Raw genomic sequence first — 16,334 nt, forward strand, 5'->3', positions numbered from 1 at the left:
CATGAATAATTAGGATATATTCCCTTTAGGCTATATGTGACATGGTTTCCACTAGACTAGTATCTGGTCATTGACCATGGCGCAAAGTGCATTAACCTGCAGGCTATACAGCCTGGTCTCATAGGCTAGACGTAACATGGTACATGTAAATACGGGACTCTCAAATTAGTATGATATGATACGTTTGGTATGGTTATATAAGATAGAAGGATAATTACTTTTCAAATACTTACTACTTTTGAGTTACTTTCAATTATTTAGCATGTTAGCTAACCATTCCCCTAACCCTAACCCTTTTAGCTAACCCTTCCCCTAACCCTTTAACTTAACTCCTAAACTTAACCTTAACCCCTAACCCCTAGCCTAGCTAACGTTATCCAGATAGCTAACATTAGCACCTAGCTAGAATTCGTAACATATCATAGGTTTTTCAAATTCGTAGCATATTGTAAATTTTTCAAATTCGGGAACATGTTGGACATCCACAAGTTAATGCATACCATACAAAATGTAGCATATCATACTAAATGGAGTGTCTCGGATTTATGTACAGAATAATACGAAAATCTCTGAGACCAGGTTGGGCTATAAAGTGTTGTAGATGATTCCTCCATGAAGCAGAGCTGACTGTGATGATAACATGAGTAGGTGTGTGAGTGTGGATTCTGACTTAACCTTCATTGTGAAGGCTTACAGTTGGTTGGTTTGTTATTTTCATAATAATAACATAATAGTACATCAGAGAAATATTTTCCGACTGAAGAAATTAGAGATATTAATGATTCCTTAATCAAAAGTTAAATGACTGATACCTTAATGTCTTTGGGGCTTGCTTGGTTGCTTGATTAGTTGTATTAGTGGATTGAAGTAGATGTATATGTAATCTTACACTTTGCTAAGTATATGTGTGTATGCACATATGTTTACGTGTTTGTGCTCATGTATGTGCTTGTCCATATGTGTGCACTGTTTGAACGCCACCGTGTTAAGCTGCCTCCTCTCCTGTCTGTCTGTCTGTCTGTCTGTCTGTCTGTCTGTCTGTCTGTCTGTCTGTCTGTCTGTGAAGTGTGCGCTTGGAGAGGAGGGGGATGCAGTTGCCATGGCAATGAGGCTGTGTATTCAGGAGTGCAGGCAGAGCTGCGATTGGAGGAACCAGGCGAAGCGGGCGGGCGAAATGTTGGAGCAAAACTGACAGCCAGCATTGCCCCCCTTCACTTCCACTCCGTAGATCAGGATAGTGATAGAGAAGCTTGGCTCTCATCAAGGCTTCCAACCATCCTCTATCTATTGCTTCCAATCGCTTCTGCTCCAAAAAGCATTCGACTAAAGGTCCACCTGAAACCCTCCACCTCAGATCATGACCACCACCATCTGCACCCGCTTCACTGAGGAATTCCAGATGTTTGAGGAACTGGGCAAGTAAGTTCCACAAGACATTTTTCATTTTTTTTACTCATACCAAGGTGGTATTTGGCATTGCATTTGGGGCCTGTGTAACAATGAAAGATTACCTCTTTGTACAGTTTGAGTCAGAGGCATTTGTTCACAGCAAGTGATGGAGAATTGATTAAATATTTGGTGGCAGAACTGAATAACATTACTCTTCTAAAGAAATCCCTTTATGGTAGGAGACCGGAAACGTCTTTTAGCTGAGGAAATATAACTTCGATGAGAGAAGGGAAGCGTAAAGAGAATGATCAGGAGGGATCAGGTGGGAATGAACTGGTGGGATCAGGTGGGAATGAACTGGTGGGATCAGGTGGGAATGAACTGGTGGGATCAGGTGGGAATTAACTGGTGGGATCAGGTGGGAATGAACAGGTGGGAATGAACAGGTGGGAGTGCCAACTTATTTCTGACATTTCTCGTTTGATAATTATTTCAGGAGTCTTGAGTCACATAACATTTTCCTAAATGGAGTGCATTTTGAGAGAGTAGTATCATCACTTAGAAGACATAACGGATCTGCCGTAAGTGGCTACCTCTTCACACAGGAAGCTGGAGGATGTCTCTCAATGTCATATAGGACCCTAGGTCGAGACAGAGATTCAGCCTGGTGGAAGAAAGCGAGAAGACTCGACTTTAATATTGGATATCGGTGCTTGGTGGTTCACATTCATCCTCTAGGTGGTAACACACATACACACACATACACAAAACACACACAAAACACACACACATGCCTTCCCACACAAAACACACACTATCCTTCTTTTCCAATATCTTCTGCTAACTTGACAGCTCAAATATTTTGATTGTCTGACAGTTATCAAAGATTTCACACTAGGTAAAATAATATTGAATGGTTCTCTACCAATCTACATAAATGGAAAAGAGGACATATTGAATTAGCTTATTATATATACATTCTGTTAATTTATAATATGCAATTTAGCAGACGCTTTTATGCGTGCATACATTTTATGTTATGCGTGGATACATTTTACATATGGGTGGTCTTGGGAATGGAACCCGCTACACTGGCATTACAAGCACAACGCTCTACAAACTGAGCTGCAAAGGACCTGTTTATTGTTAGTTCACAATTTGAAAAAGTCCTCAGGGGTCTAGGAGTTTAACATTTTAAAGTATGTTGGATTGAAATACTTGATGGTGCTACATGAAATACTTGATGGTGCTACATCGAACCCCCTTGTTTATAGCATTATGCTGTATCTGGCTGTATGCAGTATGTATGCTAAGGAACCTGGCTGTATAATATGTATGCTAAGGAACCTGGCTGTATAATATGTATGTTGAGGAACCTGGCTGTATAGTATGTATGCAGAGGAACCTGGCTGTATAATATGTATGTTGAGGAACCTGGCTGTATAGTATGTATGCTAAGGAACCTGGCTGTATAATATGTATGCTAAGGAACCTGGCTGTATAATATGTATGTTGAGGAACCTGGCTGTATAGTATGTATGCTGAGGAACCTGGCTGTATAGTATGTATGCTGAGGAACCTGGCTGTATAGTATGTATGCAGAGGAACCTGGCTGTATAGTATGTATGCTGAGGAACCTGGCTGTATAGTATGTATGCTGAGGAACCTGGCTGTATGCAGTATGTTTGTTGAGGAACCTGGCTGTATAGTATGTATGCTAAGGAACCTGGCTGTATAATATGTATGCTAAGGAACCTGGCTGTATAATATGTATGTTGAGGAACCTGGCTGTATAGTATGTATGCAGAGGAACCTGGCTGTATGCAGTATGTTTGTTGAGGAATCTGGCTGTATAGTATGTATGCTGAGGAACCTGGCTGTATAGTATGTATGCTGAGGAACCTGGCTGTATAGTATGTATGCTGAGGAACCTGGCTGTATAGTATGTATGCTGAGGAACCTGGCTGTATAGTATGTATGCTGAGGAACCTGGCTGTATAGTATGTATGCTGAGGAACCTGGCTGTATAGTATGTATGCAGAGGAACCTGGCTGTATAGTATGTATGCTGAGGAACCTGGCTGTATAGTATGTATGCTGAGGAACCTGGCTGTATAGTATGTATGCTGAGGAACCTGGCTGTATAGTATGTATGCAGAGGAACCTGGCTGTATAGTATGTATGCTGAGGAACCTGGATGTATAATATGTATGCAGAGGAACCTGGCTGTATAGTATGTATGCAGAGGAACCTGGCTGTCTGCAGTATGTATGCTGAGGAACCTGGCTGTATAGTATGTATGCTGAGGAACCTGGATGTATAATATGTATGCAGAGGAACCTGGATGTATAGTATGTATGCTGAGGAACCTGGCTGTCTGCAGTATGTATGCAGAGGAACCTGGCTGTATAGTACGTAGGCTGAGGAACCTGGATGTATGTGTATGTAGTGTATGCTGAGGAACCTGGCTGTATAGTATTTATGCAGATGAACCTGGCTGTATAGTATGTATGCTGAGGAACCTGGCTGTATGCAGTATGTAGTGTATGCTGAGGAACCTGGCTGTATAGTATGTATGTAGAGAAACCTGGCTGTATAGTATGTATGCAGAGGAACCTGGATGTATTGTATGTATGCTGAGGAACCTGGCTGTCTGCAGTATGTATGCAGAGGAACCTGGCTGTATAGTATTTATGCAGAGGAACCTGGCTGTATGCAGTATGTATGCTGAGGAACCTGGCTGTATAGTATGTATGCTGAGGAACCTGGCTGTATAGTATGTATGCTGAGGAACCTGGCTGTATAGTATGTATGCTGAGGAACCTGGCTGTATAGTATGTACGCTGAGGAACCTGGCTGTATAGTATGTATGCTGAGGAACCTGGCTGTATGCAGTATGTATGCTGAGGAACACAGAATGCTCAACCATTTGAGAGTTGTGACACATCTAGAGTAAGGGTCTCCAGATCCCCACTGGCCCCCACCCTCACAGCTTTTCTCTCTCTCTCTCTCTCTCTCTCTCTCTCTCTCTCTCTCTCTCTCTCTCTCTCTCTCTCTCTCTCTCTCTCTCTCTCTCTCACACACACACACACACACACACACACACACACACACACACACACACACACACACACACACACACACACACACACACACACACACACACACACACACACACACACACACACACACACACACACACACACACACACACACACACACACACACACACACACACACACACACGTCAAGCAGCCAAAACCGCTTACATAATTTAATTTGGGGGTGGCAATCCAATAGTTTGACATGGACACATTTCATAATGACATATATATTTTTAATGTTTTTCTCCTACAGTTGATGGTTGTACTGAGCTCACAACATGTCTGATGAATGACCAGAGCTGACATTTAGGATCAGAACAGAGATCTGTTAAGACAGTGACAATAATTATTAAGGCACTGACAGATGATGAGGATCTTTTCAACTACGGCCTTGTCTTTTTTCACTGATGAGTACTGACAGTAGCACTGAGGAGAAACATGATGCATGATGTTACAGTGACCAGGGAGAAGCCCGATCTGAATCCATTAAGCAGCACACAATCAAGTTCATGTGTCATTTCGAAACTCACAAGTAATTCCTAACGCAGTAACTCAACTGTTGAATGAAAGAGGCGGCAGGTTTGGTTTGGAACAGAAGCTTGGGCTAGCACTGACCTCATGTCTCTGTGTTGAGTTTGAAATGTGGTGCTCAGGCATCGAATCGAATCAAATTGCATTGGTCACATACACATATTTAGCAGTTGTTATTGCGGGTGTAGCAAAATGCTTGTGTTCCAAGCTCCAACAGTGCAGTAGTATCTAACAATTCACAACAATACTGTCACGGCCGTCAAAGGAAGTGGACCAAGGTGCAGCGTGGTCAGCGTACATAATCCTTTTATTTAGAAAAATTACGCCAACAAAACAACAAACGAAAGAAACAACCGTGAAGCTTACAGGGCTAAGTGCCACTAACAAAAGTCAACTTCCCACACTGAAAGGAGGGAAAAGAGCTACCTAAGTATGGTTCCCAATCAGAGACAACGATAGACAGCTGTCCCTGATTGAGAACCATACCCGGCCAAAACATTGAAATACAAAATTATAGAAAACAAAACATAGAATGCCCACCCCAAATCACACCCTGACCAAACCAAATAGAGACATAAAAAGGCTCTCTAAGGTCAGGGCGTGACAAATACACACAAATCTAAAACAAAAAAAATGGAATTAAGAAATATATCAATATTAGGACGAGTAATGTCGGAGTGGCAGTGACTAAAATACAGTAGAATAGAATACAGTATATATGAGATGAGTAAAGCCATATGTAAACATTATTAAAGTTGTAGACCCCACTATCTACGTATCTACCACACTATCTACCTATCTACCACACTATCTACCTATCTACCACACTATCTATCTACCACACTATCTACCTATCTACCACACTATCTACCTATCTACCACACTATCTACCTATCTACCACACTATCTACCTATCTGCCACACTATCTACCTATCTACCACACTATCTACCTATCTACCACACTATCTATGTATCTACCACACTATCTACCTATCTACCACACTATCTACCTATCTACCACACTATCTACCCATCTACCACACTATCTACCTAAATAGTTTTCATCTGTATTTTTTGTAGCTGTTTACATACCACCACAGTCGGAGGCTGGCACTAAGACAGCATTGAATGAGTTGTATTCCGCCATAAGCAAACAAGAAAACGCTCACCCAGAGGCGGCGCTCCTAGAAGCACGGGACTTTTATGCAGGGAAACTTAAATCTGTTTGACCAAATTTCTATCAGCATGTTAAATGTGCAACCAGAGGGAAAAAAACTCTGGACCACCTTTACTCCACACATAGAGATGCATACAAAGCTCTCCCTCACCCTCCATTTGGCAAATCTGGCCAGAATTAATCCTCCTGATTCTTGCTTACAAGCAAAAATTTAAGCAGGAAGCACCAGTGACTAGATCCATAAAAAAGTGGTCAGATGAAGCAGATGCTAAGCTACAGGACTGTTTTGTTAGCACAGACTGGAATATGTTCCGGGATTCCTCCGATGGCATTGAAGAGTAGACCACATCAGTCATCTGCTTCATCATAAGTGCATCAATGACGTCGTCCCCACAGTGACCGTGCGTACATACCCCAACCAGAAGCCATGGATTACAGGCAACATCCGCACTGAGCTAAAGGCTAGAGCTGCCGCTTTCAAGGAGCGGGACTCCAACCCGTCAGCTTATAAGAAATCCCGCTATGCCCTCCGACGAACCATCAAACAGGCAAAGTGTCAATACAGGACTAAGATCGAATCTTACTACACCGGCTCTGACGCTCGTTGGATTTGGCAGGGCTTGCAAACCATTACAAACTACAAAGGGAAGCACAGCCGAGAGCTGCCCAGTGACACGAGCCTACCAGACGAGCTAAACTACTTCTATGCTTGCTTCGAGGCAAATGGCCCTGAAACATGCATGAGAGCACCAGCTGTTCCGGAAGACTGTGTGATCTTGCTCTCCGCAGCCTTTAAACAGGTCAACATTCACAAGGCAATGGGGCAAGACGGATTACCAGGACATATACTGCGAGCATGCGCTGACCAACTGGCCAGTGGCTGTCCGAGTCGGTAATACCAACATAGTGCCTGTGCCCAAGAACACTAAGGTAACCTGCCTAAATAACTACCGACCCGTAGCACTTACGTCTGTAGCCATGAAGTGCTTTGAAAGCCTGGTTATGGCTCACATCAACACCATTATCCCAGAAACCCTAGACTGACTCCAATTTGCTTACTACCCCAACAGATCCACAGATGATGCAATCTCTATTGTACTCCACACTGCCCTTTCCCACCTGGACAAAAGGAACACCTATGTGAGAATGCTATTCATTAACTACAGCTCAGGGTTCAACACCATAGTGCCCTCAAAGCTCATCAATAAGCCAAGGACCCTGGGACTAAACACCTCCGTCTGCAACTGGATCTTTGAGATAAGGGTAGGTAACAACACATTCGCCACGCTGATCCTCAACACAGGGGCCCCTAAGGGGTGCGTCCTCTCCTGTACTCCCCGTTCACTCATGACTGCACGGACAGGCACGACTCCAACACCATCATTAAATTTGCTGATGACACAACAGTGGTAGGCCTGATCACCGACAACGACGAGATAGCCTATAGGGAGGAGGTCAGAGACCTGGCCATGTGGTGCCAGGACAACAACCTCTTCCTCAATGTGATCAAGACAAAGGAGATGATTGTGGACTACAGCAAAAAGAGGACTGAGCACGTCCCCATTCTCATCAACAGGGCTGCAGTGGAGCAAGTTGAGAGCTTCAAGTTCCTTGGTGTCCACATCACCAACGAACTAAAATGGACCAAACACATCAAGACAGTCGTGAAGAGGGCACGACAAAACCTATTCCCCCTAAAGGAGACTGAAAATATTTGGCATGGGTCCCCAGATCCTCAAAATGTTCTACAGCTGCACCATCGAGAGCATCCTGACTGGTTGCATCACTGCCTGGTATGGCAACTGCTCGGCCTCCGACCGCAAGGCACTACAGAGGGTAATGCTGGGGCCAAGCTCCATGCCATTCAGGACCTCTAGACCATGCGGTGTCAGAGGAAGGCCCTAAAAATTGTCAAAAACTCCAGCCACCCTAGTCATAGACTGTTCTCTCTGCTACCGCACGGCAAGCAGTACATGAGCGCCATGTCTAGGTCCAAGAGGCTTCTAAACAGCTTCTACGCCCAAGCCATAAGACTCTTGAACACCTAATCAAATGTCTACCCAGACTATTTGTATTGCCCCCCCCTCTTTTACACTGCTGCTACTCTCTGTTGTTATCATCTATGCATAGTCACTTTAATAACTCTACCCACATATACATATTACCTCAGCTAACCAGTGCCCCCGCAGATTGACTCTGTACCGGTACCCCCCTTTATATAGTCTCGCTATTGTTATTTTACTGCTGCTCTTACTTGTTATTTTTTATTTCTTATTCTTATCCACATATATATATTTTTTTAACTGCATTGTCGGTTAAGGGCTCGTAAGTAAGCATTACCTGTTGTATTCGGCGCATGTACTAATACAATTTGATTTGATTTGATTTAGTGTTCCATTATTAAAGTGACCAGTGAACAGGCCGTGGCTCGAGTGGTTGTTGTCCTTGATGATCTTTTTGCACTTCCTGTGACATCGGGAGCTGTAGGTGTCCTGGACGGCAGGCAGTTTGCCCCTGGTGATGCGTTGGGTATACCCGCACCACCCTCTGGAGAGCCCTGTGATTGCTCCCTGTGCAGCTGACGTACCAGGTGGTGATACAGCCCGACAGGATGCTCTCAATTGTGCATCTGTAAAAGTTTGTGAGGGTCTTAGGGGCCAAGCCGAATATCTTCAGCCTCCTGAGGTTGAAGAGGCGCTGTTGCGCCTTCTTCACCAAACTGTCTGTGTGGGCGGACCATTTCAGATCGTCAGTGATGCGTATACCTGCATGGCAATGTTCTCAATCACAAAGCCGAGTAAACTAATCTCGGAAAACCCAGAACAAAAATATTGCGTAATTGCATCAGATGCTTGATTAAACTCTGGGGGGGAGACGGGTTAGAAAATAATATTTTCTATCTAGACTAACACCATCTATACTAACCAGACTAGTGAAGTCTTCACCCCTCTGAACGTAATCTCTCAGCCAGTTTCAGGCAAGTCTATGGGCCAAAAATCACCTTCTAAAGATGCAAGCACCTGTCCAGCGACGAAAAAAATCTGCGTACCTGAACAAACTCCTCGTTAGTCAAGGCGTCCCACAGTCTGTCGACAGACGCTACTGCCTTTTATGTGACGTGCATCTGTTCACAAGAGACTCGTGACCAATCTTTCAGGGATCAGGAGCTGTTCTTTAAATATGTTTTACTGTACTACTCAGAAGTGTTTCATGCATAATTGCAAAACACCAGATCAGATATCAATCACAGTATTTTACACATTTTCCTAAAAGATGCTCATTGTGCTATTGTTAGGGAATGGATTTAAGCTATTTATTTTTCAAAATAGACTGTCAACACTTGGTCAACACTTAGCTTGCAGTTTCATTTTGACCATGAAATGAATGATGCATTAACCATTTTAGTGCAAAAACATTACATTCAATTTTTATTGGAAATCAAAATGAATATTTACTATAACTATGCAGTTCAATATGCATTTTTGTCTCCTGCGCTTCCCAGGGGAGCTTTTTCAGTGGTGCGGCGGTGCCTGAAGGTCCTCTCAGGCCAAGAGTATGCTGCTAAGATCATCAACACCAAGAAGCTATCTGCCAGGGGTAAGTGACTCGCCTATCCCCCAACACCCCACTTTAAATATGTTTTAACAGTCCATATGATGGAGACAGTAGAGGTAGAATCCATAGAACAAGCCTCCCCATTCAAGTCAATTATGACATAATGGGTGGATTCTATTTATTTGGTGCAGACAGTAGGGTTTCTGTTCAGAAAGATTGTTATTGTGTTGTCTTTTGTGAATCCCTCGGTACTCCTCCAAATGTTTCTTTAAGTAGAGCAGTGATATTTCTTCCTCAGTGTTGCCAGAACCCTTTGATGGTACTGACCGACCTGTAAAATGCTGCTGGCTCACAGTTTTGAAATGAAGGTTTGAACTGGCTGGATATCTGACTGTTGTTGGTCACAGTTTGATTGGCACATTCATTTTTCCCCCCTCTTGTCATAAAGACTTATGATGATCTGCTAATTGAAATATAATCTTAACATTATATAAGGGGATGTAAACCAAGGTTTTTGATTAGATCCTTTGCTTGACAGCAGGTTTGGAGTAAAATACTTCTCCAGAGACATCAAACTGCAAGAGCCGTTACTGGTCCATTGAAATGAGACAAACAAGACGTCTTGTAGTAGCAGTGAGTCTGATTGAATAATAGTCAGTGGAGCTGAGGCACCTTAATGTTTAATGAAAGGCTGGCATACCAAGGCATTTTGAGGGACCACACACCAGCCAAAAGGTTTCCTCTCTTTTCACTTTTTGAAAATCAGATTTTCTGGTTCTGTTGAGAGATTAAAGACCTACTGTCTGGAGTGTGGGAGGAAGCAGAATGCCCTAAAAGTACAGTAGCAACTCACACCTCCTACACAATGTTCATGTGATATACTGTTCATCAACGTACGTATGTACTGTATCTTATGATATAAAACAGTAATATAATAATAATATATATAATATAATATAATATAACAATATATAAAACAATCTCTCTATATCTTGTGACACTTAAAAAAACAAACACATGCATTGCACACACGCACACATTCATTCAAGTCAAAGGAATCCATCCTAGCTCAATCAAGACATATCATGTCTCCTTGAGATACACTGAATTGCTGTTAAGCAGTTGACGTCTGTCTGTCTGTCTGTCTGTCTGTCTGTCTGTCTGTCTGTCTGTCTGTCTGTCTGTCTGTCTGTCTTTGTGATGTCTGTCTGTCTGTGTGTGTGATGTCTGTCTGTCTGACATCCACTTGCATTCATTCTGCGTCATGCTGGCTAAGCTGAATCGGGCTTCAGGGGCAGCAGCAGAAACACGTTGACGTGAGTGGAAGTAGCCTAGTGGTTAAGAGTGTTGGACCAGCAACCAAAAGGTCACTGGTTTGAATCCCTGAGCCTACTAGGTAAAAAGTCTGTTGATGTGCCATTGAGCAAGGCACTTAACCCTAATTACTCCTGTAAATTGCTCTCGATAAGAGTGTCTAGTAACATGATGATGTCTCTGCTACAGAGAGACTATCTAAGACGGAGGAAGGACAGGAACTATATTTTACGCAAATTACAAATGTACAGTGCCTTCGGAAAGTATTCAGACCCCTTGACATTTTCCACATTTTGTTACGTTACAGCCTTATTGTAAATTGTTTTTATTTTTTATTACCCCATAATGACAAAGCGAAAACAAGTTTTTAGAAATGTTTGCATGTGTATTACAAGTAATAAATATAAATACCTTATTTACATAAGTATTCATACACTGCTATGAGACTCAAAATTGAGCTCAGTTGCATCCAGTTTCCATTGATCATTCTTGAGATGTTTCTAAAACTTGATTGGAGTCCACCTGTGGTAAATTAAATTGATTGGACATGATTTGGAAAGACACACACCTGTCTATATAAGGTCTCACAGTTGACAGTGCATGTCAGAGCAAAAACCAAGCCATGAGCTCGTAGGAATTGTCCGTAGAGCTCCGAGACAGGATTGTGTCGAGGCACAGATCTGGGTAATTTACCAAAAAATGTCTGCAGCATTGAAGGTCCCCAGGAACACAGTTGCCTCCATAATTCTTAAATGGAAGAAGTGTGGAACCACCAAGACTCTTACTAGAGCTGGCCGCCAGGCCAAACTAAGCAATCGGTGGAGAAGGGCCTTGGTCAGGGAGGTGACCAAGAACCCGATGGTCACTCTGACAGAGCTCTAGAGTTTTCTCTCCGCAGCACTCCACCAATCAAGCCTTTATGGTAGAGTGGCCAGGCAGAAGCTACTCCTCAGTAAATTAGACTGTGAAAGAGTGGAAGCCTTGGTCAACACTTAGCTTGCATTTTCCTTTTGACCATGAAATGAATGATGCATTAACCATTTTAGGTGCAAAAACATAACATTCAAGTAAAAGGCACATGACAGCCCGCTTGGAGTTTGCCAAAATACACCAAAAGACTCTCAGACCGTGTGAAACAAGATTCTCTGGTCTGATGAAACTAATATTGAACTATTTGGCCTGAATGCCAAGCGTCAAGTCTGAAGGAAATCTGGCACCATCCCTACAGTGAAGCATGGTGGTGGCAGCATCATACTGTTGGGATGTTTTCCAGTGGGAAGGACTGGGACACTAGTCAGGATCGAGGGAAAGATGAACGGAGCAAAGTACAGAGAGATCCTTGATGATAACCTCCTCCAGAGCGGTCAGGACCTCAGACTGGGGCGAAGGTTCACCTTCCAACAGGACAACGACCCTAAGCACACAGCCAAGACAACACAGGAGTGGCTTTGGGACAAGTCTCTGAATATCCTTGAGTGGCCCAGCCAGTGCCCGGACTTGAACCCGATCGAACATCTCTGGAGAGACCTTGAAATAGCGGTGCCGTGACGCTCCCCATCCAACCTGACAGAGCTTGAGAGGATCTGCGGAGAGGAATGAGAGAAACTCCCCAAATACAGGTGTGCCAAGCTTGTAGCGTCATACCCAAGAAGACTCAAGACTGTAATTGCTGCAAAAGGTGCTTTAACAAAGTACTGAGTAAACGTGATATTTCAGTTTTTATTTTGTATAAATTAGCAAACATTTCTAAAAATGTGTTTTTGCTTTGTCATTATGGGGTATTGTGCGTAGATTGATGGGGGGGGGATTTACGTAACAAAATGTGGAAAAAGTCAAGGGGTCTGAATACTTTCCAAATGCACTGTACCTAATCTAACTGCCACCTATAGTCTTTTGACTTGGAGTGCCAGGATTAGGGTTTATAATCCTAGTTACATCATTAGCATTAGCATTACCGAGGGAAATCCATGCAGGGATAGACCTACTGTATATTATCAAGCTCCATACAGTGGGCTTTAGCTGCTAGGCTGTGTGGTGGCATATTTCTTTCTTTACCAAATGAGGAGAGTTACAAACTACACATCAGTCAGGGTTATACTTAAACTACATCTTTAATAATAATAAGCTTTGCGGGGCCTCCCGGGTGGCGCAGTGGTCTAGGGCACTGCATCGCAGTGCTAGCTGCGCCACCAGAGTCTCTGGGTTCGCGCCCAGGCTCTGTCGCAGCCGGCCGCGACCGGGGGGTCCGTGGGGCGACGCACAATTGGCCTAGCGTCGTCCGGGTTAGGGAGGGTTTGGCCGGTAGGGATATCCTTGTCTCATCGCGCTCCAGCGACTCCTGATGCGGGCCGGGCGCAGTGTGCGCTAACCAAGGGGGCCAGGTGCACGGTGTTTCCTCCGACGCATTGGTGCGGCTAGCTTCTGGGTTGGAGGCGCGCTGTGTTAAGAAGAAGTGCGGCTTGATTGGGTTGTGCTTTGGAGGACTCATGGCTTTCGACCTTCGTCTCTCCCGAGCCCGTACGGGAGTTGTAGCGATGAGACAAGATAGTAATTACTAGCGATTGGATACCACGAAAACTGGGGAGAAAAGGGGGTAAAATTTAAAATAAAAAATAATAAGCTTTGCAATAGCATTTGACTTTCAACAATTCACTATTTCTAATGAACCGTTGAGAAGTACCAACAGAAAAGTACAAATATCTTTTATAGCCAAGATACACCCCTCTCAACTTACATGACGAATCACAGATCTTAGGAACAGTTCACAAAGAAAGACATTTACTTGAGAAAGATATCTATAAACCATAGCAGACAGTTACTGCTGTGTCAACAGTTTTCATTGTAAAGACCAGTGTCTGGCCCCCTCACTCCAAAAGGGAACCGTCTCTCCCTGGTACGGCATAGAACAGAACCATTAGCTCATGTTATCTGGAATGCTCTTTAGGTTTTATCTCCCCAAAGACATCGTAAATCTCCTCTGTCCGTGTTATCTCATAGAGGCCCATCCTCAGTGGAACACACACACAATACTCTATTCTGTTGAATGTAACAACTATTATAATGTAATACAAGCATTATAACATAATCTTACAAGCATTATAACATAAACCTTGCAATTTTCCACGGCAGCTGCCTAATCAATTCAAAGGCAGTGTTGGGTCAAATACATTTGTGATCTGGGTCAATAATATAACTTTTACAAACACCTTACAGAGTGTGTAGGCGGTGGAGTGCAGGGAATGTGACTCCTGATCTAACTAACAACATGTATCACGGAGCTGTATCACGGAGCTGTATAACAGAGCTGTATCACGGAGCTGTATCACGGAGCTGTATCACGGAGCTGTATCACGGAGCTGTATCACGGAGCTGTATCACAGAGCTGTATCACGGAGCTGTATCAAGGAGCTGTATCACAGAGCTGTATCACGGAGCTGTATCACGGAGCTGTATCACGGAGCTGTATCACGGAGTAGTGCACCAGAGTAGTGCACCAGAGAAAGAGACAAAAGATAAGCAGAGCATCAAATATTTCCTCTTCTCCCTCTCTGTCGGCCCATTAAAGGCCCAATGCAGCCGTCTTTTTAATATCAATATCAAATCATTTCTGGTTAATAATTAAAGAAATACCTTAGTAGCTAGGTTTCCATCCAATTGGTGACAGATTTTCTTGTTAATATTCTAAAATCTGCATAAATTACATCTGAATTTTCATTAGTGGTGTGTTTTCAACAAAATCAAATAAAATTTGATTTGTCACATGCGCCGAGTCCAACAGGTGTAAAATAACAATAATGAGGCTATATACAGGGGGTACTGGTACCGAGTCAATGAGCGGGGGCACATGTTAGTCGAGGTAATTTGTACAAGTAGGTAGGGGTAAAATGACTATGTATAGATAATAAACAGCAAGTAGCAGCAGGGGGGGGGGGGGGGGTCAATGCAAATAGTCCAGGTGGCCATTTGATGAATTGTTCAGCAGTCTTATGGCTTGGTAGAAGCTGTTAAGGAGCCTTTTGGACCTAGACTTGGCGCTCCGGTACTGCTTGCCATTCGGTAGCAGAGAGAACAGTCTATGACTTGGGTGACTGGAGTCTTTGACAATGTTTTGGACCTTCCACTGAAACTGCCTAGTATATAGCTCCTGGATTGCAGGAAGCTTGGTCCCAGTGATGTACTGGGCCGTACGCACTACCATCTGTAGCGCCTTGCAGTCAGATGCCGAGCAGTTACCATACCAGGCGGTGATGCAACCAGTCAGGATGCTCTTGATGGTGCAGCTGTAGAACTCTTTGAGGATCTGTGGACCCATGTCAAATCTTTCCAGTCTCCTGAGGGGGAAAGGTGTTGTCATGTCCTCTTCACAACTGTCTTGGTGTGTTTGGACCATGATAGTTTGTTGGTGATGTGGACACCAAGGAACTTGAAACTCTTTACCCACTCCACTACAGCCCTGTTGCTGTTAATGGGGGTGTGTTCGGCCCTCCTTTTCCTGTAGTCCACGATCAGCTCCTTTGTTCTGCTCACGTTGAGGAAGAGGTTGTTGTCCTAGCACCACACTGCCAGGTCTCTGACCTCCTCCCTATAGGCTGTCTCATCGTTGTCGGTGATCAAGCCTACTACCTTTGTGTCGTCAGCAAACTTAATGATGGTCCTGGAGTCATGGGTAAACAGGGAGTACAGGAGGGGACTAAGCACACACCCCTGAGGGGGTCCCCGTGTTGAGGATCAGAGTGGCAGATGTGTTGTTGCCTACCCTTGGACTTGTTACGGATAAAAGTCAGTGCGTGATGACGTAGTGCACACAAAATGTACTATTTCGCTTAAGATTTAATTTACCTAATAAAATCTAAAGTTCATAATGTTTCCATCTCACTTTCAACTCAAGAGAGAGTTTTGTCACAAACATTGTTCCGTTTAATAAGAACTGTGCCTACTCTGGTTTTGGCACGCGTGCTCTACCCAACAGCTCACCAACAGCTCACATTGCAGGTTGGTTTGTCTATAGGATGAGATTATTATGGGTAAGAGTGAGAACATTTTTATTTGTCAAATGGTATTCAAGCATCGATCACAAGAATAAGACCCTCCATATTTATTGGAAAGGAGCACCAAGATCACTGTGCACTTTCACCACCTTGTGAAGTTCCTCATAACTTATTTAATCTGTAGCCTAATAAACTGCATGGTTTCCCGAGTCGTAGTGAGAGGACCACACACCATATCATCGAGTGACTCGCTATTTACTTCAATATGATGGTTAT

At 43.6% G+C, this 16,334-nt stretch overlaps 1 protein-coding gene across 7 annotated transcripts in view; it reads left to right on the forward strand.

Annotated features, from left to right (window-relative positions):
* The first annotated feature begins 1,191 nt into the window (after nt 1-1,191).
* The window catches only part of camk2a (calcium/calmodulin-dependent protein kinase II alpha), a 99,302-nt gene continuing 84,159 nt past the window's right edge, over nt 1,192-16,334 (forward strand). For all 7 annotated transcript variants that reach the window (XM_055935548.1, XM_055935549.1, XM_055935545.1 and 4 more), the window contains exons 1-2: nt 1,192-1,419; nt 9,704-9,798. In XM_055935548.1, the coding sequence (XP_055791523.1) occupies nt 1,358-1,419; nt 9,704-9,798 (157 nt within the window). In that variant the 5' untranslated portion in view covers nt 1,192-1,357. The remainder of the gene's footprint in view (nt 1,420-9,703; nt 9,799-16,334) is intronic.

The sequence above is a fragment of the Salvelinus fontinalis genome, chromosome 10, assembly GCF_029448725.1.
Source record: "Salvelinus fontinalis isolate EN_2023a chromosome 10, ASM2944872v1, whole genome shotgun sequence".
Taxonomy (NCBI): domain Eukaryota; kingdom Metazoa; phylum Chordata; class Actinopteri; order Salmoniformes; family Salmonidae; genus Salvelinus; species Salvelinus fontinalis.